The sequence below is a fragment of the Alligator mississippiensis genome, chromosome 4 (assembly GCF_030867095.1).
Source record: "Alligator mississippiensis isolate rAllMis1 chromosome 4, rAllMis1, whole genome shotgun sequence".
In the NCBI taxonomy this organism is placed as follows: domain Eukaryota; kingdom Metazoa; phylum Chordata; order Crocodylia; family Alligatoridae; genus Alligator; species Alligator mississippiensis.
Genome location: NC_081827.1, coordinates 44,723,775 through 44,751,466, shown reverse-complemented (window position 1 = coordinate 44,751,466; position 27,692 = coordinate 44,723,775). Strand labels below are relative to the sequence as shown.

At 40.0% G+C, this 27,692-nt stretch overlaps 1 protein-coding gene across 8 annotated transcripts in view; it reads right to left on the bottom strand.

Annotated features, from left to right (window-relative positions):
- CADPS2 (calcium dependent secretion activator 2) overlaps positions 1–27,692 on the bottom strand; it is a 630,383-nt gene that overhangs the window by 221,707 nt on the left and 380,984 nt on the right. For all 8 annotated transcript variants that reach the window (XM_059725932.1, XM_059725931.1, XM_059725930.1 and 5 more), the window contains one exon: positions 19,047–19,186. In XM_059725932.1, coding sequence (XP_059581915.1) covers positions 19,047–19,186 — 140 coding nt within the window. The remainder of the gene's footprint in view (positions 1–19,046; positions 19,187–27,692) is intronic.

The window sequence follows — 27,692 nt, the reverse complement described above, 5'->3', positions numbered from 1 at the left end:
GTAGCATTTACCATTTTAGCATTTAGCACACTCTAAACTGGCATAGAATTAACACATTAGCACTCTTCCTCATGGTAGCATTTAGCATTTTAGCATTTAGCACACTCTAAACTGGCATAACAGATAATGCTGGTATGAAGCATGTAAAAATAATGTTGGTGCATTCATATACCATCTCTCTAAAACCTAATTAGAATCAAGCTGTTTCATTTTGTGCTGTGGTACCATCAAAACACAGACAAGCGGGGTGAGACTATGCCAGTGTTTGTAAGGGAGACAAGCATAGACTATCTAAAATCAGCTGTAGGAATTTAGTAGCAGGCAACGTCAATAACTAGAGCACTGTATACAACTCTTTTCCTGGTTCCCTGGCTAAATAAAAGGTAAACTACATACATTTTGAGTTGACTTTAAATATTTTGTTTTGTTTTGGTTTCTTATTTGAACCATACCCAGCCCCCAAATTTTACTTCAGGTCAAACAAAAAAGTTAATTCAGAAACATTTCTTTTTTTTAATAATTGAAGTTAAATGTAGGTAGATTTCAAAATAAAATATCATTTACAAATGCTTTGTTTCAAATGGCAAAACAAAACATTTCTACTTTTTCAACTCCCGCCCATCCCATCAGTTACTTGTCAATCAAATCTAATTACAAAAAAAAGTCAGTGGTTTACAGCTGGACCTGAATCTGCATTTTTGACAAATAAAATATTCAAAATTTAAATGATCACTCAGCACTATCTGTAAAAAATGGATTCAGTGAACCACTCTGACAAAGAAACTATTCAAGTACCAAAGGCCATGCATAATTTAAAAAATTAGGCATGGACACACAAAAAATTCACAACAGGCTAAAAGGTGGTAGGGCTATATGTGAGCAGCTCTGCGATATCTGCTCACCTATATGCTTTTACTCCGTGATAAGAAAGAGGAGTGAACCCTCATGGTTTAGCTTTCACTCATGGTGTGGTGTTAGAATCTCAGCTTTTCTTGGGAAAAATAAAAAATGTAAACAAAAAATTATTTACCTTTTTTTGCCCTCACTATTGCAAAAATGTAAATAAATTTAAAATGTGATTTACAGGTAGCTGATATACAGTAGGGTTAGAGTGGGGAGGAGGGAGGGGGGTGACTGGGGAATACAGTGGGAATCCACAAAAATAGCCACTGCCACCAGCAGCATAGCAGCCAGTACTGCTGTATGTGCTGTTCCTGTGCACGCTGCAGAGCTGCCCTGTTACACTTCTGCTGATACGGTTGTATTTATGAGTTAGGGGACAGCCAAAGATAATAGCTCTGAAAGATGTGAATGCTTCATTTCATCTTAAAGGTATATTACCCTTCTGTTACAAAGGGGAGCAAATGAGGGGGAACAGGCAGCTGAGGACAAGTTGCTTGCCCCCATCACTGCTTGCCCCCCTAGCACCTACCTCTTTATTGCCTCCCCCACTTCTTGCCTTGCTACCATAGCTTTCCCCACTGAAGTGGTAGTAGAGATTAGTTTAAGATGATCCTCTAATAATTACATGCTATACATGGAAAATCATAACAAGTTTATAAATTTTTCATGCATAGAATTAATTATTTGGGGGTCATCTTAAATTCAGGGTCATCTTGGATACAGGTAAATACGGTATCTTTGACCTGTATCACAGGAAAGTACATTTAAAATACCTCTTGTACTCAATTTTCCTCTCTTTTTATAAAAAAGATTGAGAAAACATTTAAGTAAAGGTTATGTAATGTTCATCGCTCTCACCACAACCCTTTCACCGAGAATATCAGACTCCACAATTATTTTCTCTCTTCTCTGTTAACTGTCTTAAGACTTTTTGGCATTTCACCATCTCTGAAAATTACAGAAACATCTAGCTGCCACATGGTACTTTTCATCTATAAATCTTAAGTGCTTTAAACAGAGGCTAGTATAATTTTCATTACAGATGTGGGAATTGAGATGCAGATAATTTAAATGACCTGCCAACTGGCACTCACCAGAGGAGTTGCAGAGTTTGGCACAGAACCCAGATCTCCCAAATTTCAACCCAGTTTTTGATCCACTAAGCCACATTAGGTCACCCAAATTCTGGCCCACTAAGACACTGAAATCCTTTCCATTTTAAATAGAACAGCGATTAAATAGAACAGTCAGAGAAGTATCCTCTAACATCCCATAAACCAATGACAGTAGATGGTATGACAGGGGATTTACTCTTCCACTAAAGGATCTGCTACTGCCACTGTCAAAGACAGGATACTGGGCTAGATGGACCACTGGTCTGACCAGGGATGTAACTAGGAAGGCTGGTGCCCTCAACAGAGATGCCCAAAAACTAGGGTTGGGATGGGCTACAGTGTTACCACCAAGCCATTCTGGTGTTCTTTCTAAATTTGTGCCCCACTCACCTGCTCTTAGTTAGGCTACTGGGTCTAACCCATATGGCACTTCTTACATTCTTACAATTATAATAATAATTGTTGTCATTCAGTCCAAACACTGAAGAAATGAGAGGTTCCCACCTAAATTTAATATATAGTACTGAACTGCTGTGGCTGTTGTTTCCCTTCACTCACTCATCATATACTTTTTGTTACTCTCCTAGTTAAGTTACACCTAAAAGTAGATTAACTTCTTCTAAAGTCAAGACCATATACCTTCCATATAAGCCTACAGAGGCTACCTGTAGGTGTAGCGGAGACTCCTTTGCTGCCCACAAATTCTCTGTGCCCAGACCCAGATATTTAGGTTAAGTTCTGTCAGAAGGCAGTCAACTCAAGTATGAATTATGCAATTTATATCTAACTATATCCATTTCTCTCAGCATCCTCCTAGGATGTATTATATACTTAAAAAATTAGAAGAGTTCTGGAAAAGTGAAAACTACAGCAGAATAGTTCTTTCTACATGACTTAAAAGTATATCCTGGGAAAATGCTGTCTTGGAATATTTCCATAATGTAAATTTAAACTTTGATAAAGAAACTCAATATGTAACCTTTAATTGTCTTAAGCAGAATTTTGATCTTTCTGATAACATTATCTGAAAATCTGAATATCTGCCCAAGAAAAGTAATGTTGTAAGATGAATACACACAATATGCCATAAACTGCAAGTAACAACCAAAATAGTTATTGAGCTCCTGAAATATTTTATATAAATCTCAGTACTCACCAGTGAAAAATTGTTAGGACTCATGAGATCATTAACAGGCATTTCTGGGAGCTTTCAGTCAATGTTCATTAGTAGCAAAATGTTGGTATGGTGCTACACTGCTGTTAAACAGCTGTTGCTCTTACAGGGAGTGTCATTTGTCTAACAGCAGTCTGCTGTTAGTCTGAGATGTCTGGTTTGTAAAGCAGCTATCTACTGGATACAAACTAAATTAAAGCCATATTCAATATCAAAGTATATTACAACTCTATGGTCAGTATTAATGTGTAATTATGAAAAAATAAATGAATTAAGAAAAAATAAACTCAAGGGCTAAGTACAGATGATTAAAAAGCCTGAGGCTGAATCGATTCAGTCTTTGCAGGCTAGTCTAAGTGGCAGAGATTAAACTGAGGAGCAAGTGAACAGACATTCACTTTTGATTCAGAAAATGCAGCCACATGCTTGTGGTGGCTCAGGCCAGAAGCTGGGGGGTGCTAGAGCACGTCTCCCAGCCTTCCAGCCACTGCCAAAGGGAAGGGACTGAAGCTCCAAGGCTTCCCCCCGTCGCTGCTCAAGTGGAGGGGGCATGGCCAGGCCCCAGCCTGGGGCTAGCATGCTGAGGCCAGTGGGAGGGGCATTTTAAACCCCTCACCGTGGCCTACATGAGACCCCATCCTGGGTCCTAAAGCATCAGCTGTCAAGCCACTAGCTACCCTGCCCCTGCACAATCCACCACCTCCGTTCTCCCCCTTTTCTCCCTGAAGTGTATGACTGTTGCTAGCCACTGCAATGTTAAATCTTGCACCCAAACTCTCTGGCGATCTTTTGGCTGAAGGGGGAAGTATGAGGAAAGTCATTTTCAGTCTGCCCCCGGTACCCTGAGGCAGCCGGGCTCAGCCTCTATCCTATCAGTGCTGCTTTATCAGTTTTGCTGGGCCTAGGGAGGTTTGAGGCTGGCAAAAATGAGAGGGGTATACAGAGCCTGTAGATGTGCCCTTTCAGGCCCAAATTAAAAGCAGGTCACTAAAGTTTATTGGATGCACACAGGGTATAGTGATTGGGTACACTTGGACCAAACTGGTGGGTCCAATTGAAAGGCAATTTCACAATCTAACAGGTATAATAAGCTTAAGAAGCCAGAATCTTGGTTTGGGGGGAGGGGAGGTTGTATAGTGTGGTTATTTAAATGCTTTCATTTCAGTATTACAGACAAAAAGACTAGAATTATTCACCCAGTGTTCCTACAGAAGGTTAAAAAAAGTTTTATATTATGCTACATATAACATGTAAAAAGCAAATATGATGCTATATACATTGTACAAGTTAGTAACTTTATTTCCTACAAATAAATTATATCATACCCAATCCAGGAAATATAAAAAAAAGCTATGTTAATTAACTAAAATTTGGCAATATATTTTCCATTTTAAAAGATACAGTGAGCATTCATAGATTCATAGATGCTAGGATTGGAAGGGACCTCGACAGATCATCGAGTCCGACTCCCTGCCTAAACAGGAAAGAGTGCTGGGGTCAGATGGCCGGAGCCAGATACCTATCCAGCCTTCTCTTAAAGACCCCCAAGGTAGGGGAGAGCACCACCTCCCTTGGAAACCCATTCCACCCTTATCATGAAGAAGTTTTTCCTGATATTTAGCCTAAATCTCCTCTCTGTCAGTTTGTGACCACTGTTCCTTGTTACTCCAAGAGGTGCCTTGGTGAACAGAGCATCTCCGATCCCTTGCTGTGTCCCCCTAATTAATTTGTAGGTGGCCACAAGATCACCTCTCAGCCTTCTCTTGCGGAGGCTGAAGAGGTCCAGGTCCCTCAGTCTCTCCTCAGAGGGCTTGTTCTGTAAGCCCCCAACCATATGAGTGGCCCTCCTCTGGACCCTCTCGAGTCTATCAACATTCTTCTTGAAGTATGGCGCCCAGAACTGGACACGGTACTCCAACTGCAGTCTGACCAATGCTGCATGGAGGGGAAGTATCACCTCCTTGGATCTATTTGTCATACATCTGCTGATGCGTGATAAAGTGTGGTTAGCTTTGCTGATGATTTCATCACACTGACAACTCATGTTCATCCACTCTGACTCTGAGATCCCTTTCTGCTTCTGTGCTGCTGAGAGGGTCACTTCCCAGCCAGTAGTTGTGCTGGATATTTTTGCACCCTAGGTGCAGCACTCTGCACTTGTCCTTGTTGTACTACATCCTATTGTGTATTTCCCACTTTTCCATCCTGTCCAGGTCTGCCTGCAATTGTTCCCTACACTCCAGAATGTGCACTTCACCCCACAATTTACTATCATCTCCAAACTTGGACAGAGTACACCACACCCACATCCAAGTCACTGATGAAGATATTGAAGAGTACAGGTCCAAGGACCAAACCCTGAGGGACCTCACTACCCACATCCTTCCAGGTTGATACCAACCCATCTACTACCACTCTCTGAGTGTGACTGCTAATCCAATATGCCACCTACCGGACCATGTAAACATCTAAGTCATAGCCTCTTAATTTATTTATGAGAATGGGATGAGATACTGTATCGAATGCCTTGCTAAAATCCAAGAAAACAACATCCACCTCTACTCCTGCATCTAAGCATTTTGTGACCCTGTCATAAAATGAAATCAGATTAAGGTCAGGCATGATCTACCTGCTACGAATCCATGCTGGTTTTCCTCCTGCATTATTCTTCCTGCTGGACTCCCACAAATATGATCCTTCATCTTTTCAAAGACCTTTCCAGGGATGGAGGCGAGACTGACAGGCCTATAATTGGATCCTCTTTCCTCCCCTTCTTGAAAACAGGGACTACATTGGCCCTTTTCCAATTCTCTGGAACCTGACCCAAGCACCACCAGCGCTTAGTCGCGCCAGTAGTTCTGCTATGACACCGGCCAATTCCTTCAGTACTCTCAGATACTGCTCATTTGGGCCTGCTGACTTGAACACATCTAGCCCATTCAAGTGACTCTGCACCAAGTCAGCATCGACAGTTGGTAGGCTTGTGTCCCTCTGATGCCCATCTAAGAACCCATTAGGAGACTTATCTTGAGCCCTGTTCAGGAACACTGGGGCAAAAAAACTCATTGAATAGCTCAGCCCTGTCCCCACTGTCTGTCACTAATTGCTCCTTCTTGTTCAGTAGAGGTCCTATGCTGCCCTGCACATTCCTTTTACTCACTATATACCTAAAAAAAGACCTTTTGTTGTCTTTAATTTGTGTTGCCAGCCTCAGCTGTGTAGTTGTTTTGGCCTTTCTAACTGCCTCCCTGCAAGTGCAGGCCAAGTATGTATACTCCTCCTTGGTAGCTTCCCCCTGCTTCCACTGCCTATATGCCTTATTTGCTCTTAGGATCCCCTGGATTTCCCTGTTTAGACAAGCAAGTTTTTTGGCTCCTTTCTCCCTTTTCCCTTGTACTGGGATAGTCTCCCTCTGTGTCTGAACGATCACTTCCTTTAGAAATGACCACCCTTCCTGGAATCCTATCTCACCAATAGTCTTATCCCGTAGTGTGTCATTGACTAGACTCCTAAGCACACTGAAGTTAGCCTTCTTAAAGTCAAGCACTTCTACCCTACTACTTAGCTTACCCACCCTCATTGTCCTCATTATTTTATAGAAATTGTGCATACATAGCCAAATGCTATTTTACCAACATAGGTTCATTATTGCTAGCAAATTGAATATGAGATATGAGGAAGAAAGCAAGGGAAATATGAAATCTCTATAAACTTGAAAATGGTGCAGGGTGAAATAAATGAGAGACACTGGAAGGCAGGTAAATTTTCACAAGCAATTAAGAATTAGAAGCCCATGATTCACTGAAAGTCAAATGGGTCTTACCTTCTAAGTATTTATAGGTGTTTTACCACTGTTTGTAATGTTCTGTCAAAAATTGTGATTTGGGCAGGAGGACAATAACTGATGTTGATAGTCTGATCCTTGTAGGCTTGCTTAAATATAACCACACAAATGGTTAAATACTGCATATTTGATTGCTTGAAGATTTTTTAAGTCTTTTTCTAAACCTGAAAAATCCAATCCTTATATTTTTATATCCCAAAAAACTGGAAACTTGGTTCTCTCAAGTGCCTGACAATGTTGCTCCTGAACTAGCAACAAAAATAACTTCATAGTGATAAGTAGCATCCCCCTTGCTCAGTGTCAGCTTTTGTTAATCTACCATGTATTGCAATAGCAACAAAAAAGAAGCTAGATGGTGCTAATGCACTGATTTTGTGACTTCACTGTACTGAGCACAAACATGTCAAGACAAATCACACAAAGATCAGGAAGTTTTGTTGATCTTTGCAGTACTGGAAACTAGATTCTATTTGTTTTATTTTCCCAGTGATAAACAACCTTGTTTTCATAACAGATTATTAAAAATGTAATTCTAACATATCCCCAATAAAGTTCTGAAACTGCTTCCACTTCATCATATCTTGTTATAATACAATACAAGTCTAACACCACAATTCCTTATTGAATTTATGAATACAGATCAGGTAATGCTGATGTAGGGTTGATGGAGGTATAGCTGTTATAGTTGTATCTGACTTTGGATATTAGAGTAGCTGAACCCTGCAATGGATATACATGAATGTGGTCAATTGAATACTTCTAGCCATCTTCCCAATCCATGTGGCTCTTCTTGGTTGACTCATGAGCTCACTGGTAGCCACAAGAACTAGTGTCTCAGGCACTGGTTCTACTCTACAATAGCATATGCAAAGAAATCTGGAGACCACAGTTCTATTCTCAGCGCTGTCACTGAATGTGTCCCTTCATCTCTTTGTATTTCAGTTCACTCATCTGTAAAACAAAGATAATTATACTTGCCTTTCTTTGTTACGTGCTTTTAAGTCTACAGATGAAAATGTGGCAATAAAAGCAATAATAAATAATCATTTACCTTTTTCGTTCCTCATCCAACAGATTCCTCTAAAAGTTTTTTGATGCTTCATAGCCACAGAAGCAGAGAAGAAATATGAACCACGTTCTGTGCTAGAAGACAGATGCCACCCTTGCACTACAAATAATGTTGCCTTCAAAATGTCCCTGCCAGTCACCACTGAGTATGAGACAAAGCTCCCTACATGACTAACAGATTCATTACAATTATTATATACATAAAATATACAGGTGAAAATAATGAAGACAATTCAAAGGAAAATCTAACTCTGGAAGGATCTCATCTGGGTAGGATTCTTACTTTGGGAGACTAAGCTGAAAAGATGTTCCAACAACGAAATAACAAAAAAGATGCAACAAAAAGCAGTAATATGACACATACTAAGAATACAAACAGCAAAGAAGTTTAAATTGTGTTAACACATGCAGAATTAAGAAACTTTTAAAAAATCAGATTTGGGTATAGCCCTCAATTCTGTAGAATGAGACAGTCTTCTAGGCAGCAGCTCCTTGAGAGATGTGGGTAAAAATATTAAAATGAAACACTGCAAAATAAATCAAAATAAACATTTTTGCAGTGAGAAAAATATGAGCAGTGAAACTTGGAACAAGTTATGGAGTACTGAGATACTGGACATACTATACTTTCTAGAGGTCAATCCAAGCAATAATGCTTTGACAAATAACACATTTCATTTCTCAGATTTAAAAAAAAAAATCCCCTTTTAGATTCAACTATTATATATTTTTATTCTGAATTCTATTTATTCTTTAAAAATTATGGGAAAAAATAAACAACCGCTCTCTTAATCTTTCTGTTTTGTTCTAAACTGAAAGTGACAGAGCAATACCCTTTGTTAGCCACTAGGCTACACTACAAGATAATTCAGCTGTTCCAAAATATTTCCCCAGCAAAAATTATCCAGTTTCAAAGCCATCCATTCAATTATGTAAAGAGGTAAATTAAAAGAAAACATATTAGAAGGGAGAATAGTATTTAAATTAAGTTAGGTAGGATAAGTAGGACCAGCATGTCCCCCTTGGGTTCATAACCAAACACAATCAAGTGATGATTTAGGATAGGGAAAACTAAATTAGTACATCCTACCTCTTTAACTTAATCATCTAAGCATATAATCCCTTTTCTAATTCAGCTATCAGATTTTCATGTGGTTAAACAGTTTTTATGACTGGCTTTTTAATATATAAAATGTTTGGTGTCAGAAGTTTGTCTGCGTTTGAGAAATAAATTATAGCAGAAAAAAAAACTTACTAGAAATGTTAATGAAAATAAAATATTAGGGAAGCTGAACTCACTACCTTATAACATTGACATAACACCATGTAACAAGTTTTACAATCTTTAGCAAGTGGAAGGTTGCCACATGTTCTGAACCACAGAAAGAAGGAGTTTAAAAATATCAGAAGTTATTATTGTCATTATTTGCAGTTGTCCAGGAAGAGCCTCATATATCACATGATTGTATAGCACCCATCCAAGAGCAAAATAGAAATGAGATGTCTAAATGTCCTTCAGTTGCTTTTATACTCACAGAAGTCAAAAACGAAAAGAAACCCCCTGGAAACAACATTAGAAACGCCTTGAGGATAAAATTCATAAGACTAGGTTTATAATGAAGTATATAAAATTGTCATTTACTCAGTGACAATTCATTCATGTATTCATTTTATCCAAAAAGCAATTGGATAGTCCTCTTAAGTTCTTCATGAACTATCTACTTGGAATAAAACTGTAACAAAGTTTTATGACAGTCTAATAAGTGTGTTATTACGAAGAAATACAGTTGACAACAATAACCTATTTCTCATAAATTAAAACCAGCAGTCATGGATAAATTGCAAACTGAAATTTACAATAACGCTGAATCTTTATATAAATTTTATTACAAGTTATACACAGAGATTTTTCAGTTCATATAAACAAAACTGTTCCAAGTTTGTAAAACCAGTAGCTAGTAGTCATTATTAGCAGTCATTATTTGTTATTACAAAACAAGGTTTAAAGATGCTGAAGTCCAGGATATAGATTACTTTAATTTTGAATATATTATGAGACAGTCTGGTTACTACTGTGGAATCAAACATTGAACTTAAATGCAAGATATGTACAGTGGACTGGAATAGACTTTGAATTCTTTCAATACATCTCCTTTATCAGTCACAGAAGTCAATCTTAAACAAGTAAGAACAAACCATTCCCAAGCCTACACTGCTTGCCCAGAGAAGAAGGAATTTTAAACTGTAAGTACAGCAATGCTTTGATGCCTCTAATAGTCATGATGCACTTCTGCTAAACTGAAAGAATATTATATTCTCAAATTTAACAGTGCTTCCATTACTATAATTAGCATCTGCTTATCCAATTGTATAATTAACCCATGCAAAATGTACTGCACTCAAGCTGGTTGTGTGGCACATATTAAAAAAGTTGGTCGAAAAATGTTTTGAGATGATCAGATGAAATGCATTGCATAAAATGATGTTGCCCTATAATTCAATAGATCATTAATAAATTTGACATTTTTAGTTCCCAGAACAGTACCTAGGAGAATTCAAATGAATTAGCTCATTTGCCATTCAAAAAGATAACAAAATGATGCATCTATGAGAATGAAGAGAACAACATTAAACTAATATTAAGGGTACTGTGCCAAGCAATAAAATATTATAATTAGATATTCCTTTTTAACAGGATCCCTGCTTCATTCAGCGCCCAGGGTGGTGAAACTTACCTAATACCAAGCCCTTTAGCACTTGGATTTCTCTTTACTATTGAATCCAGGGCCGGAGGCTTTACTTACTGCACTATGTAAACTCTATTATAAAAACCGAATTTGATTACTGGCTTTTCTTTGGTACTCCATCCTTTTTAGTGCTTCACAAACATTAGTTTCTTTTTATACCATGCCTATGAAATCAGAAGGCATGATTATGGTCAACTCAGATGGTGGCACAGAAGAATTAAGGTTAAAAGTTTTGGGTGCCCCATTTTAGGCATTTAGGGCCTATTTAGCATTAGGTACCTATTAAGTGTTCGAAGTGCAGTTCTCAATTACTTCAGTCACAGCTGTGAATGCTCAGCACTTCTGATCAGAGTCCAGATTATTGTCATGCTGAGCAGAGACAATCAGGGACACCCAATTAGTGACAATGTGAAAAATTTAGTTTAAGTGATGACTTGCAAAGGAGTACAGAGAAATTAAATATGTTTCTCTGTGTGGCAGAGGTTGGGATAACATCCATTTCTTCAGGGCAGCTTTTAACTGCCTCAAATCATGAGGTTCTCCTTTTATCTCCTTATTTACTCTTGTATGTCTTCCAACTTAATAAACAAGACAAGTCCTACAGCCTCCTTTAAAATAAAACCCTGATTCATCCCCAGAGCAGGTGCATCCTATGCACTGAATCTGAAAGAGTTCCTAGTGAAGAGACAGTATATGGTAATTTAATAAGAGATTGTAATGTGTTCACACAGGGTTGCATGGGAAACATTAATTCTGGCATTTCCCAATTTAAATTTTGCAACTGGAAATGTTGTTATGACAAATTGTTTGCTTATAAATTCTAGGTTAAAATCAAACAAACAAGCACATAAACAAAATTTTCCCTTCATGTAACAATTATTTACACAGTTATTAGTTATCAGAAGGGTCAGAAACCTTTAGAGTTTTCTGACCCTTCTGGCCTCTGTCAATTGAGTTAATGGAGTAACTAATAGCAGTAATAGAGTGTTAATCCTCCACATCTACCAGCTCTGGAGGAGATGAAACAAACACTTTGCTAGTGGGTTTTTACAAGTATTTGCTGACTACAAAAGAAAAGGGAGACAGAAAAGGGAGAAAGAAAAGGTGCCCTTTCAGGCACTGAAAGGGGATGGGCACAAATTCTTCCACCCATTTTGTCCTAAAATTGATGACCGTTCTCCATCCCCTTTAATTTGTCCCAGTCCCATCTCTTCCCCATCCTAGGGGCATTAAACCTGCCTCTTCTTGCTTATACAGTGCCAGGTATGTCCTCCTGGACACATCAAGTGTTCAGGGTGAGGTTAACAGGAACTTCCAGGTCAGAGAACAGGAAGAAGTAGCCATAAAGACCCTTGCAAGGGCACTAGTAAAAACTTACCTCTTTACAGTAAATGGTTATATATCATTTTTTGTATGCAATAGTAAAAAAAATAATGTCCACATTACAAGTCTCAAGCTACTATATGGCACCAGAAGTGGAAGAAACAGTGTGCTGGAAAAGGTAACACAGAAATGACTGCTATGGAATTTGTGAGTCTGCAAGTAACACTCCCCCAGCACCTGAGAATCTAGGGAATGCTTAAGTGCCTGGAAAAAGTTCAAATAGCAATGTGAGCACATGTAAGAACCACAGGGGGAGATAAATTAGAGAAAAAGCAAAAAAATTGCTCTTAACAATTGCAAGCAATGAAGCTATGGATATGTATAATGCCTACCCTACAGAGGGGAAACAGGGAAAGAAGAAAGCCTTGCAGAAATATGTAAATGTTTGAATATCATTCTGTTCCTAGAAAAAAGTCCCCCAAAATTAAGCTGTTCAAGCACAGTCATGTGGAAAGTAATAAAGAATGTCAGCAGTGTGGAAACTAGCATGAATAGAGAGAGTGCCCATCATTTGGGCAAAAACATAGAAGCTGTATAACTGAATCATTATGCTAAAATATGCAAAGAAAGAAGGAACATATATACAGCAAGTACAGAAACAGACTCAGGTGCAGAGAAAGAGGTGTTCCTAAATATAATTCAAAAAGTGCCCCAAAAGTTCAAAGACTGACTAATTAAAATGCAGACAAACAGCACTTACCTTATTTACAAGATAAACATTGGGACAAAAGTAAATGCAATCACAGAAACTGAAATACTGGACGCATCTACTTCAGAAGCTACACTGCTGTTACAAAATTATGATGCCACCACTACTGCACAGTAGTAGTGCGACCCACGCACCACCAGGACTGCACAGCAAATACTAAATGACCGTGTAGTACCGCAGTCAGGGGCACATGTAGATGCGCCAGCAGAGATGTAAGGTGTAAAGTCTCTGTGGAAGATTAAGGGAGGGACCATTCCAGTTCTATGAGAGTGTGCCCTCACACAGATACAAAAGTAAAATGAAAGAACATGAGTTTGTTATGGTATGTGGAGAAAAACAACCAGTTCTGAGTTTGTATGCATGTGAGATACTTGGTCTTATTAAGTGAATGGGTAACATAGGCTAAAACCATATGGCACAAAACCAAATTTGAAGGCATTAATAGCATTATATGAAGATCTATTCACAGGGAAGAGGCGTCTCCCAATGACATATAAAATACAGTTAAGAGTAGATACATAACCGGTGATACATGCTACATGAAAATTCCCATATGCCTTATGAAAACGACTAAAACCAGAACTACAAAACATGGCAGTAAATGGTATCATTAGGAGAATAGAAGAACCAACTGGCTGGGTCCATTCCCTGGTAGTTGTAAAGCAGGGTGGAGTTCTACAGCTGTTTATAGACCCAAAGCAGTTGAACAAAAACATAAAAAGAGAATGCTTTCTCTTACCCACATGAAGTGAGATCAGAGATCACAAGAGCCAAATTCTTCAGGAAATCAGATACATCAGCATGATTTTGGCAGATTCCCTTGGACACTGACAGCTCCAAGTCCTGGACTTTGGAAACTTTGGAAGATACTACTTCTTAAAGCTACCTTTTGGAATATGCTTAGTTCCAGAAGTATTTCATGGCATTATGAGCCAGATGCTAAAGGGTCTAGTGGGTGTGAAGGTCTTTATTGATGACATAATAATATGGGGCAATAGTGTCATTGACTATCAACAATGACTGATAAAATTACTAGCTATTACAAGAGCTAACAACCTCTAACTGAATAAGAAAGAAGGAAAAAGTATCTAGTTCAATAGAAATAACATATTTGGGCAAGCAACTGACCTCAAAGGGTCAGTTGCTCAACCAATACTTACCTGACGACTCAAAAAGTTCAGGCAATACTGAATATGCCAAAACCAGAAGATAAAAATGGAATTCAAAGATTGCTAGGCATGTTGAATGATGTCAACAAGTTTATTCCTAAGAACACAGCTTTCACGACTCACTTAAGGCATTTTTTCCACAAGGGCATAGAATGGATCTGGATGCCAGAGCATGAAAGTTATTTTAATGATCAAAACAGTGACATCAACCCCGGTGCTACAATTCTTTGACCCATTAAAAGACATCAAACTCTCCACAGATGTTTCAAAACATGGATTGGGAAGAATTATCACAGCATCATGGAACTGACTGGTTGCTAGTCTCATATAAATCTAGGGCTATAACAGGTGCAGAAAGATTATATGCACAATTAAAAAAAAAAAGAAAGATCCTTGACCTGGCTTCTGAATGTACAAGCTTCCATGAATTACTGTATAGATTACTGCAGAAACAGATCACAAACCACTGTTTACAATTTTCAAAAAAAGGACTTGGGGATGTACATACTGCTTATGAAATTGCAGAAGAATGGTATGACCCTGCAGTTCCAACCAGGAAACTACTTAGGCTAGGGACAGACATTACACATAAGTCAATTTCAATTATCAGAAACTGGTTTAAACCTGTAACAGAACATAAATTCAGTGCAAATAAACCAGTTTCAAAATGGCTGAAACTGTTTTAAGATAAACCTGGTTGAAAGTAGTATCAGACTTAAGTCATTTGGGTCAACTCGGTTTATGCAAAGTCTGTCCCAGACCCCTTCCTGGTTTAAGTTCAACAAGAGTCCCCCAGCATCCCAGATGCTTTGTAACCCTGGGCAGGGCTCTCTTCTCCAGAAAACAGCCTGGTCCCACCCCTCTCCTCTCTAGCCAGAGCTTTGCGGAAAACTGCAGGCACAGCAGAGTCTGCCTGGTTTCCCTCGCTGCTCACTGCTCAAGCAGGGATTCCCCCCTCGCTCTCATCTCCCACAGCATGGACCTCAGCCCCACAGACTCCAAGCTTGTGGTATGCTAGCCAATGCTGAGAGGTGTCTGTGTACGTCTGTCTCCAATTTCACTGGGACAGGCAGACAGAACAGTGTTTCCTTAGGGATTTTTGGAGCTAATCAACAGGTCAGCTGGTAATGTCCCTCCATTCCTTTCTTGGAAAAGGCTGTTTAAGAAAAGCTTGAACTAATGAAAGAGGCTATTGTTTTGTTGATGGGCTGATAAACACTGACGGTTTTATCAGCACCCTGCTGGTTTGCAGCCCTGTCAGGTTTGCAGACAGTATGAAGAAGCAGGGAGAGGGATATTGAAAAGCTCAGTATTATCAACAGATGCATGCACTGCACAACCCCCAATTTGCCTCAGAGTGCTAGTTGGGGCTAAGGCTTGGCAACACTCCTCCCCTTTGAGTAGTGAGTGAGGAAAAGCCTGGGAGGGTGCAGGCAGACCTCCCTAATCAGAGAATCCTGCCAGGGCCTGGCCATGCTCCCCCTCAACTCAGCACTACAGAAGGGCAGGGAGGGCTGCACTAGCACCCCCCAGCTTCTAGCCTGAGCCACTGCAGGCATGTGCCTGTATTTCTTCAGTCCAAAGGCAATTTCTGTGTGGTTGTACACTGGTTCAACCTAGGCAGGTTAGACTAACCTGCAAAGATTGAATCAATTCAGGCTCAGGCTTTTTGAATGTCTGTCCTTAGCTTCAGTGATGGCAGATGTTTTTAAGAGCATACCCTCCATCAAATAGTCCACAACTTTATGATCTGGAGGATGCTGTAATCATATACAGCAAGGGATGTCAACTGCGGGTATGCATACCCCTGGGGATCTTGGACCAGTCCTAGGGGGTACGCATGGGCGGGCAGGGACGGAGTGCCGCCACCTCCCAGGAGCAGGGCCGAGAAGGGGGGCAAGGGCAGAGGCACCCCTCTGTAGGGTGGGAAAGCTCGCATGCAGTGGCAGCCGCCGCCACCCACCAGCCCAGTGAACTTCCCCACTGCCCTCATCCCAGCCCAGTGAGCTTCCCCACCCCACCGTGGCCCTGATCCTGGGAGATGGCAGCGCTCCATCCCCACCTCCCTGATGCATATCTGGCTGCACGCTACCTCTACCGCCCTCCCCTCCCCTGGCTCGGTGTTGGCCATGCATTACCCTCCTGCCCTGCTCAACATCTGGATGCTGGGGGTACTTAGGTTAAAAAAGGTTGAAAACCCCTGATATATGGTAATATGATTAAAGCATCATGCAATATATCTCAAGGCGTTTGAGATGAACTGGTGGTAGAAAAAACTAAGCATGAAACAGTGCAAGAAATGATACAAGCAACAAGTAAGGATGGGGGAAAAAAAAAATCACCTTTTCCTACCTGCATATCCTCAATATAAAAATGAACTCTCAGTGACCTCAGGTATACTCATAAAGGGTACACAGGTTGTGAATCCTTATGTGATGAGAGAAAATTTTGGAACAAATACATGAAAGACATCTTGGAATGACCAAATCAAAAAGCAGAGCCAGAGATGTTGTCTTTTGGCCACAGATGAATAGTGATATGAATAATCATGGTGAGGAGGTATGATCCATATCAGAATTACAGGGATGCTCAGCAAAAAAAGAACCAAAGATAATTTATGAGCAACTTGCTATTCCCTGGGATGAATTAGAAATTGACCTATTCAGTTGGGAAGATATAACCACCTGATTATAATGGCCTATATACATTCATTTCCCAGAAGTAGTGATGCTTGAAAATACCACAGCAACAACAGCAATCAGACGCATTCAATCTATATTTGCATGGCATGGCATTCCAAGAAACTGTAAATACTAACAATGGACCACAGTTCACGAATAGGGAATTTTGAGACTTTGTTCAAATGAATGATTTTGTCATGAGATCTCCAGTCCCAAATACCCTCAAGGAACTGGGTTGGAAGAAAGTGGAGTATGTATTCATAGATTCATAGATGTTAGGGTCGGAAGGGACCTCAATAGATCATCGAGTCCGACCCCCTGCATAGGCAGGAAAGAGTGCTGGGTCTAGATGACCCCAGCTAGATGCATATCCAACCTCCTCTTGAAGACCCCCAGGGTAGGGGAGAGCACCACCTCCCTTGGGAGCCCGTTCCAGACCTTGGTCACTCTAATTGTGAAGAAGTTCTTCCTAATGTCCAGTCTAAATCTGCTCTCTGCTAGCTTGTGGCCATTATTTCTTGTAACCCCCAGGGGTGCCTTGGTGAATAAAACCTCACCAATTCCCTTCTGTGCCCCCGTGATGAACTTAACTCTTATAGATTTTTAAAATTTTTAGGGCTGACTTTCAATAGATCGCAGCGAGGTAGCTGCTCTGCTACGTATGAAACCCTGACCCAGAATCAGGTCGTCTACAAATGATTTAGTACCGGATTCCCCACGAACATGCGGTGCGCTGCGGGTGAGAGGCGGCTCCGTTCCAACTGCTCTCCGGTCCTGCCATGAACAGCTCTCCACACCGGGGCCTGCCCCCCAGGTGGGGGGTGGCCGGCTATCCAGGGCCAACCGAGGCTCCACGGCGCTGCGGTATCATTACGTTTAGGGGGGATTCTGACTTAGAGGCGTTCAGTCATAATCCCACAGATGGTAGCTTTGCCCCATTGGCTCCTCAGCCAAGCACATACACCAAATGTCTGAACCTGCGGTTTCTCTCGTACTGAGCATTGTGAAGAACCTGCTAAAAATATTAAGAAGAAGATCCTTACCTGGCACTACTCAACTACAGAACTACACCACTACAATGTGGAAAGTCACCTGCGGATCTTCTCTATAACAGGTGTACAAATACTTGATTACCTGACATGGGCTAGAAATGAAGAGTGACAAAGGAGTCTGAAAAGTACTGAAAAGACTGGGAAAGTACAGATGTATCATTTCAACACAAGAGCAAGGCCACTCCCACAGGTAAAAAACAAAAGATTCTGTGTGAATTTGGCAAGATGGACACTGGCTAGTTAAAGCTACTGCAATCAAAGAGGAATCAACTTGCCATACTTGGTGATCAAAGATGAAGGTCCAAATCTTAAGAAGGAATCAGACTCCCTTTCTCAAAATAGCTGAGAACAAGGCTGATCTGAGTGAAATAGGAACAGAGACACCAGTTGAAAATAATTTACAAGTTGAGCCAGAATGTGACCCAGGACACTGAATGTTCAAATGCAGACAAGAATTTAGGCAAAAAGGGGATGCAACATGGTACAGCAGGAAAATTGTTGAAACAGCCCAAGAAATTGATCAAGACATGTTAGGTTGAGTTTGTAATAGTTATCTTAATGTTATGGATCTATTTTTAATTTTATAAAAAGGGAAAGATGTGACACATAGTAAGAGTGGTAGATAAAATGTTTACTTCCTGTAGGAGCCATGATGTGCTTTTGCAATTAGGATGAGAACTTAATGTATAGCTTCAACACTAAATGCTGAAAGAGCAAAGCATTGCTAAATTGTTTCCATAAAACAAACACCTTTGAACTGAAATACGAGACCTGAGAAGAAAGGAAATTTTGTATTATAAATCCCACCATTCACTTATAAAATGTATCTTATTTTAGTGGAAATTATGTGCCTCCTATATATCAAGATTTTCTTTTTAATTATAAAGTCTGGGAGCCTAACATTCGAGAACAGTTATTGTAAATGAGACTACATTTTTACTCTAGCATTTTAGCATTTTATAATTAGTGGGTGTAAATTGCCTTTACATCTTGCAAATCATTTGAATGATCTGTTATTCCAGATGATTCTAGACTATTTGAAAGCCAGCACATGGCACACTACAGTAGTTTGGAAACTGTTATACATTTTATACTGTTTCTAAACCTTCACATCTTTGCAATACTATCATACATGGAAAAAATGTGGGAACAGTTTTGGAACTAAATAAAATAGAAAGGAGTTCACAAAGTGGCTACTCACCCACAGTGCTTCATATGTGGTGGCTTATCCATTCTCACTGCTAGTTTAATCTTCAAGTCAGTATCCTGACTGTTTTTGGGGACTAACATTTTATGCAACTCAGGTGACTTTGAGCTATTGGATGTTGGATACAATATCACCTGTAAATCATAAAATAAACACATTTTATTGCATTGGTACTCAAATCCTCCTGGAGTCTACTGACCAGCTGAGAGTTTCATCACACCTTTTCCAATTTGTAAAGAGATTGGAAAATCCAAGACACAGCTAATAAACCATTGACTCCATCTCATAACAGCAGATGGGCTTTCAAAGTGGACTAATTTATTTCCTGACAAATGAGTGTTTTCATATTATCAGATAACAAGTTTTTCTCCTTTGCTACTTCATTCTGAATTAACAGCTCAACAGGCACCAGCAGAACTGACAGTTGACAAATGCTCATGTAAAATTAAGCAAAAGCATCTAGACTCTTAACTTCACTCAGTACCCCCCAGGGAACATGCCTAGTGAAATGATGTGCAGTGGTATTATACAATAGATAACCCTCTTCAGTAGTGAAATTAATTAGCTGAATGAGCACAGCAGATATATGGTCTCTATTACCATATTGTATGAAATATGGTCTCTTCATTACTCATTCAAAAACAATAATGAAAATCCACGATAGTAATATAATCAAACTTAGAGACTGTCTAGTCCACCTTGTTGCAAGTGCAACAGTACGTTAAGTACTTTGCTGTCTGTATACTTTATGTAAAATACCACATTAATGGATCTATAGTAATGACATACTATTAGCAAAACTATTGAATTTTTATCTCAAATCAGTGAAAGAAGTTTTGCTGCAAACTGTCCAAAACAAAAATATTTTTAATCAGGTACAATTTTCTAATATATTTTTACATAGAAATAAGCAGTTTTGACTATAATAAAACCATGTAGTGGCTAAATAAGTTCAGAAACCTAGAGATGCTATATGGGTGTTACTAATCACATTTTGCTTCAGTTCTTCAATCCCATTAATGCTAGAGCCCTTGAACAGAGCATTTTCTAGCATTAATATCTCATTAATGTTAGAGCCCTTAAGCTGAATATTGTGGCCTCATTCAGTCAGTTTGTTCAGGCCTATAACCACCAAGGAACAGAATTCCAAAATAGAAACAGGACCCTGTAAAAACTATGTACTCTACCTCTTTGGTACCACTGCTACATAAAAATCTATCACAACATCAACTGTTTTCATTATTTTATAAAACAGAGTATATATAAATATGATACAATGCATAACATACTATAAATACTTTTCTGTGTAATTTTGAAAAGTTCAAATGAGGATTTAAGAATTCTCTAGGAAAGAGTAAGTGTAACGGATGCTCTCCAAGACAAGAAAATTATAATAGTACTGTAATTATATCCTAACCCTCTGCAATACTAAGGGCTCTCAACTTACAATATCTTTCACCATAGCATTATGCTATGGTACATAGCACTGGTAACATCAATTGCTTCAATGAAGAAGAAAAACAACCATGATAAATCATCACATGAATGTGTTTTAAGTGTGAGAATTTCATAGCACTAGTGGTAAAAGTAACTTGCTTAGTTCTGTTAAGTAGGTGTAATTCTTTTTAAAGAACTAGTAAACTAATTGCATGTCTCAGTGTTAGGTACTTAGGAGAACTGCTTCAACTGTTCAAAACCAAATGTTATTTTGGTCCCTAAGGAAGCAAACAGATTTTCATTTAATGTAAAATTTATCCCTTAAATAAATGTTCTAAGCCACTATGAATAAGAATACAGTAGGATTTGGGTTCTGCTCATTGGGCACAAGAAATGATTTCTTGGTTTCTTTTCCTTTTAAGCAGAGACTATGTAAACAGCATTATTATTCCTTCCTTGCATTTAATGACTTCATATATATTGAGGCATTCATGCAGAACAGTAGGTAATAATATGAGTGTCCTTCCCACCCCTTCCATAGGCTGTAGTTACTACTGTCCTGTAACAACTTAAGTCTGGCAAAATTTCTCTGATCTTGGTTTTTGTTGTTTGGTTTTTTCTAAGTTTGATGTAAACTCAAACAGACATGCTTGTTGTTAATTCATATTTATTCTGGTAGTTGTTACTGTATTTTAAGAAGTGTTATTACAGAATCATAGAAAATTAAGGTTGGAAGGGACCTCAGGAGGTCATTTAGTCCAATGGTTCTCAACCTTTTTTGTACCAGGACCCATATGTAAACATTAATGGCCAGTCCTGAACCAGCACCCCTCACTCCTGACCAACTGCTCTCTGCCCCAGGCCTCAGCTCCCCAGTGTGTGGGGCAGGAGGTGACTGTAGGGCATGGGGGTCCCCAAGCAGCCCCTTGCAAGCTGGAACTCTGCCAGCCTTCAAGGGACAAGCCACGGTTTTCCACATTTTTCTCCTTTAAAGGAGAATCCATTTTTACAGTTTACGGATTTTTTTTAAGTTCGTTCATGACCCTTTCATATATTCTTGTGACCCACTTTTGGGTTGTGACACGCTGATCTAGTCCAAACCCCTGCTCAAACCAGGACCATCCCCAAGTATATCTTCCCAGCCAAAGCTTTGTCTAGCTGGATTTTAAAAATCTCCAAGGATGGAGATTCCACCACCTCTCTGGCTTGCCTGTCCCACTGCTTTACTACCCTCCTACAACTTTCCTCTCATTGCTGCAATGATAAGTAAATCTCTGGCACAACTCTTTGTGTACTAAATGAAGTGCAGACAAAAACCATTAATGTAACCAACAGGATATTTGTGCTGGGAGAAAAGCACTTGCTCTGACACAAAAAGAATACTGTATGGATGTTCAAGAGACTTCTTGTGGAAGAGAACTGTATCTCCCATGAGAAGCTGGACCGGATTCCCTCCTCCTTATCTAACTTGAATGGCTGTACACTTTTCTCAGGTGTGGAGGACACCTGATATCCCACAGTCCTCTGCTCTTTCCCCAACAGAAAGGGAGGGAGAGCGCTGGCTCCCTGACAGTCCGCTCAGGGGTAAGCTATCAGGGGGTCTTGTGGAGACCCTTCCCTGAAAAATTACTCCTCCTCCTGCCCTCCTCAGCTGACTGGCAAGCAGGGGTGGGGGAGGCAGGGGTGGGAATACCCTGCAGGGGAAAACCAGCAGGTTCCTCAGGCAGGAGAATGGCCTTGCTCTGCTGCCAATTCGCTGACTGGTAGCAGGGGGGCCTTCTCCTGCAGTGGGAATCCTCCTGGAAGTGGTTCCTGTGGTGGCAGAATGCCCCTGCCTCTCCCCCGCTACTCTGTGTCAGCCAGAGCATTGCTGGGAGAGAGAAGCTGCAATGCTGGGCAGGGCAGCAAGGGTCATGGGGCCTGACTGCAGCAGCTGAATGCTTCCCATTGCCCCCTTCCCCCCACACAGTCTGGTTAGCTGGGAGGAGTGCAAGGAGTAGGCACTATGCTTCCTGTGACAGGAAGTGGGAGGTTCTCACCACGGGAAAATGGCCCCCTCCTGCCAATCAGCTGATTATCAGGATGGGGGGGAGGGGGGGAGCATTCTCTCAGGATCAGAAATCCCCAGCTGTCTGTGGCAATCACTGTTTTATCAGCATCTCCCAATAGCAACTGACAGCCTGCTTCCTTCCCAGGCAGGCTGTCAATGAATAGGCTCCCCTATGGCCAGAGGCAGCTTAAGGATCAGCCCTCTGGTGTTCTATGGCTGGACAGATCACTTGTGAAGGTCTCCAGCCAGGTGATTGGAACACACGTATGATCCAGCGCCTGGGCTATTTTCTATTAGTAAGAAAGGAGGTCACATGATATTTCTTCATCATGCAGCAAACACAGGATGGCAGAAGTGGATGTGGCACCTTTTCATGACTCTAAGCAGAGTCTGATGTGATAGAGTCCTGATCTCTATTTCAGGGATAGTTGAAGTGATTTGCACAAGGCCACCCAATTAGTCAGTGGCAGAGCTTCTAAATCTGCTCATTTTCTTCCAGATCATAAGGCAATAAGGAGAAAATTAAGGGATGAGGAAGAGGAGAGAGAGAAGGGGGAGAGTCTATACATTCAGATTCCATAGTTTCTCACATACAACATGCTCAAAAATAAGATATGCACCTTGTTTTTCAAAGTCAGAATGAATAAAATAATATTTTTTCTTAAGTAACTGAGTGGCAGAAGCAAAGCAGCCAAGCAAGCTCATTATTCTGCTCCTTGTGGCTTGCATGCAGACTTTACTTTTGCTCTTGCCTGGCTGAAGCTTAAACTGCTGTTACTGTATTTTATTGCATATAATACACACTCCAATTTGCAGCTGCTTTTTTTGGGGAAATTGGTGTGTTATAGGCAAGAAAATATGGTATTTGAAAAAATAGTCAATTGACATAGTCAACCTTAATTCTGATATTAACTTCTCAGTCCTTGATTTAGCAAGTCTAAACCGCCCAAAATTAAGCGTTTTCTCTTCAGTTAAAAAAATATCCTGGGAAATTTCAACTCCAAGTATCTTCTTGGCAGACCTGTAGCTCATTGCCACATTTCAAATCTTTAGACTTACTACACAGAACTCTACAGGTTGTGCTACCTTCTGTGTAATCCAGCACCTCAGGCAGATGACATCTACATGTTGTTCATGGGTGCCAGAAAAGGGATCATTAAAGGCACAGGACAGGCTCCGTGCTGTCTCTTTTTGTGTCTAAATGTGCTAGTCTGTCCTGGAACAGTTGGGGGCAGCCATTACAGGGGAAGTCTGGCCTCTCCACCAGAACAGGTTCAGTCTTTGAGAATGGCAGATGTACAGTCTCCTAGGAGCTGAGAAAGCAATCCTGGATGTTCTTTGCATGCTTCAGTGCTAAAGAGAAATATCTGTTGAGTCTGTGTGAGCTGTAATTTTTAAAAGTTTATGGCTTGGCCAGAATGGGGCAGCTTTTCCACAGGAAAAGCAAATGCTTGTCCTAAAGGCTGCACTTGCCACATTTAAAGTTTTGGTTCCAAGGACTGGAGCTCTATAACCTTTCATAGAAAAAGTCACCTATTAAAAATAGGGACTTATAATGTCAGGCAACGCTAGTAATAGCTGCTGCTACCAGATTCACCTATCCTACAACACTATAACCACACATCATCTTATTGCAAAAAAATTGAAATATTGCACCATGAGCTACCCAAATATATCTATAATACATATTATAAGTGATCATAGAATCTGCTCTGAAAATATGCAAATATAACATGTAAAAATATTTAAATATTATTGCAAGATAATAGGAATAGTTGGAGTACCTTATATAAGAACATTGAAGGAATTTAACATTTTAGAATTGAGAACGCATTTTTATGGATCTTATGCTGCATAGCAGTTAACTAACTTTTTAAAATTATATTTTAATTATGTTTTAATTAATGTATATCTGTTTTTTTTTAAGTTTCAATACTTTACTATGATGTAAACATGTGTACATGCATCTGGAACAGAAGAAGTAGAGATTGTTTCAGTAAAACCTTTTCACTGTTTAAAACTGAATATTAGAAAATAAAATCTAAAGATAACTGAAGCATGAGATGTGTGATAAAATGTACATGTGAATACATCCTATAGATATAACTTTAGTACACTGAGTAACTGAGGAAGGCAGGAAAGAGAAAAATAGTTGAATGGTTTATTAAAAGCAATACTTTTTCACTGTTTGTGAACAATTTTTTAAAATTGTTTTGTTACAGGCTTACTTTCAATGTTTAAATCCACAATGTGGATTAAGTTACCTAGTTATAACCTCCATGACCTGTTTTATAAGTGCCAATGCATTCTCTGCATCTTCCCTCTTCAATAATGGGGGCAGAAACCACCTGTAAGGCTTTTTGTTATAAGACGTATGTCTATGAGGCCCACTCTACACATTTATGATATAATTAACCAGTTAATCAGCCCTTAAATTGTGACCCAGCTACATGTTCAACCAATTAATAGCGTGATAAAACAAGCAATAATCTACAAGGTTATTCCACAAAAAAATGTGTAATAACCTTGTAGCTTGCTCTAATCATGCCATTAATTGAACAGGTGGCCAGGTGCTCCCCTGTGGCTGGAAGCCCCATTAACCGAGGGGCTCCCACTCACTGTCAGCCTTGCATCTCACAAGGCTCACATCAGTGGCAGTGTACTCCCTGCAGCTGCCACTGCAAGTCCTGCAGCCCATGCTAGCTACACGGCTTGGCAGCAGGGGCAGCATAGGGAACACTGCCTCTGCTGCATGCCCTGTCAACTGCAGGACTCGAAGCAGTGGGAGTTGGTGTAGGCAGGATGATCCTGGGCTCCCCCTGCACTGGTGATAAGGCATGATGGAATCTAATGTATAATCCCACAATCACATCTCCTGCCACGCATGTGTGGCTTGGCAGGAGGTGCAACTGTGTTGATCATGTATTAGATCCCATTGTGCCTTTACCTACATGGGTAGAGGGGCCCTAAGTTTTCATAAAAAATGTCCTTCTTCATTACAGTTATGCAGTTCATTTTATTCTTACTTTATTATTGTAATAGTTGCAGCAGTAAAGTAAAAAACAAATGATAAGCCATCATTCTAGTTTAATGTACAAGGAAATATACCCAGATATGTAATCTTCATTCAGAAAATCACTTGAATTATTTACAACTAGATCATTATATGCCAGCCATGGGCACTGTGTTGCATGGGGCTAAATTATTCTAAGGAAAATTTCAAACAACAGAAGAGGATACTTTGATAAAATGTCTGGATTTATAATATCTAGAAAATATGTCAGATTTAGTTCATCTTAGTCATAAGGGGTTACCGTACTTACCATTTGTCTTCCAAGTTTTTAACAAATATAACACCCAGGTCTAGAGAAGGACCCAAATGTTATAGTGGATTACAAGTTGAATACGCATCAACAGTATTATACTGTTGCAAAAAGCTAAGGACGACCTGTGATGCAGTAACAGGAGTGTCACATGGAAGTCACAGGAAATAATTCTTTCACCCCACTCAGTTTTGGCAAGACCTAAACTCAAGCATTACACATCTAGGTTGGGGCACCACATTTCAAGAAAAACGGAAAGGTCAGGAAGACCCAGAGGAGAACAAAATAAAAAGTTCATAGGATTATAGCAGCGTTTCCCAACCGGTGTGCCGTGGCACACTGATGTGCCAACGGACATGAGCAGGTGTGCCACGGAATTTTGGAAAAGTTACAGAAATAAAGGAATAAATGAACACTCTGTCCATAACACTCTTGGGGGACGTGGTTCCCGGTGGGGTGTAGCTTCAGCCAGTGCCATGAACCACCCTTCCCCACCCCCGCTCCATGGAGTGGCGGCAGCGCGGGGTGGTGGGTGGCGGTGGCGGCCATATTATCTTTTGGGGGGAGGGGGAGGGGGCGGTTTGCAGCAATTTTTTTATTTATGTAAGTGTGCTGTGGGATGGGAAAGGCTGGGAAATGCTGGATTATAGGGAAGCAGGGCTGGAAGGAAGATGATCTAATGCAGCCCCCTGCTCAAGGTAGGAGCATTCCTAATTCAATTATTTCAATCAAGTGTCTGTCTACACAGTTGTTGAAAATGTCCCAGGATGGAGATCCCATAGTTTCTCTGGTATCCTACTCCAATACTTGACCACCCCCAGAGTCAAAAAGTTCCTCCTAATCTCCAACCTAAAATTTCCTCTGCTGCAGTTTGATGCCATTGCTCCTAGCCTTGTTTCTTATGGCCACCAAGAAAAGCCCATCTCTAATTGCCCTTCAGGTATTTTAAAATGGATCAAATTCCTCCTTAGTTTTCTCCTCTCAAAGGACTAGAAAATGTATGACACATACAGACAGGTTGGAAGAATCAGAATGAGGTAATTTAGACAAGAGAAGACACAGAAAAGATTTGACAAAGGTCTTCAAACCCAAAATGTTTTGTTACAGGAAGGATGGTGATCAATTGTTCCTTGTGTCTGCAGGCGAAAGGAGAAGAAATGGGTTGAAATTGCAATAAGGGAGAGTTAGGTTGAGTATTAGAAGAGTGATTAAGCACTAAGGCAGATTACTTATAGACAAATCTGTCATTGGAACTTTTGAAGTGCTAGTGAGACAAATATTTGTCTGGAATGACTAGACAGGGATGTTCCTGTCCTGAGTAGGCAGATGAACTAAACTTTTGGAGCTTCCCCCCAGATCAGTTTCCTACGATTCTATATCTGATGAATTATGAATATCCTTGTGTTTTTCTGTGGTGCTTATATATAGTGTAATATCCTCCCAAACATTACTCTATTTTCACAAGACACCTATGTATAGGGGCAGCTGTATTACTTCTTCTTATTTATCATAAAACCTGAGGTACAAACACACTAAATTTAAAAGTGTTCATATGTTCTGGGTGACCAATGTGAGATGCATAATTCCCTTTTTTTTTTTTTTTTTTTTTTTAAAAAGAGTCCTTAGCATATTATAGTACAAAGGCAGTTCCCAAAAACGTAAGTTTCAGCTCAGCCCTAGGGGGCTTACAGATGTGAAAGAAGAAAACCAAAAAAAAACCCAGTGTTTTACTTTCAGCGTGGCATGCCCCCGTGTCAATTGCAGTGCATGCCTAGAAGAGGCATTGAGTTGATTTGACCTGGCTCACTCGATGTCTGTATAGATCGAACA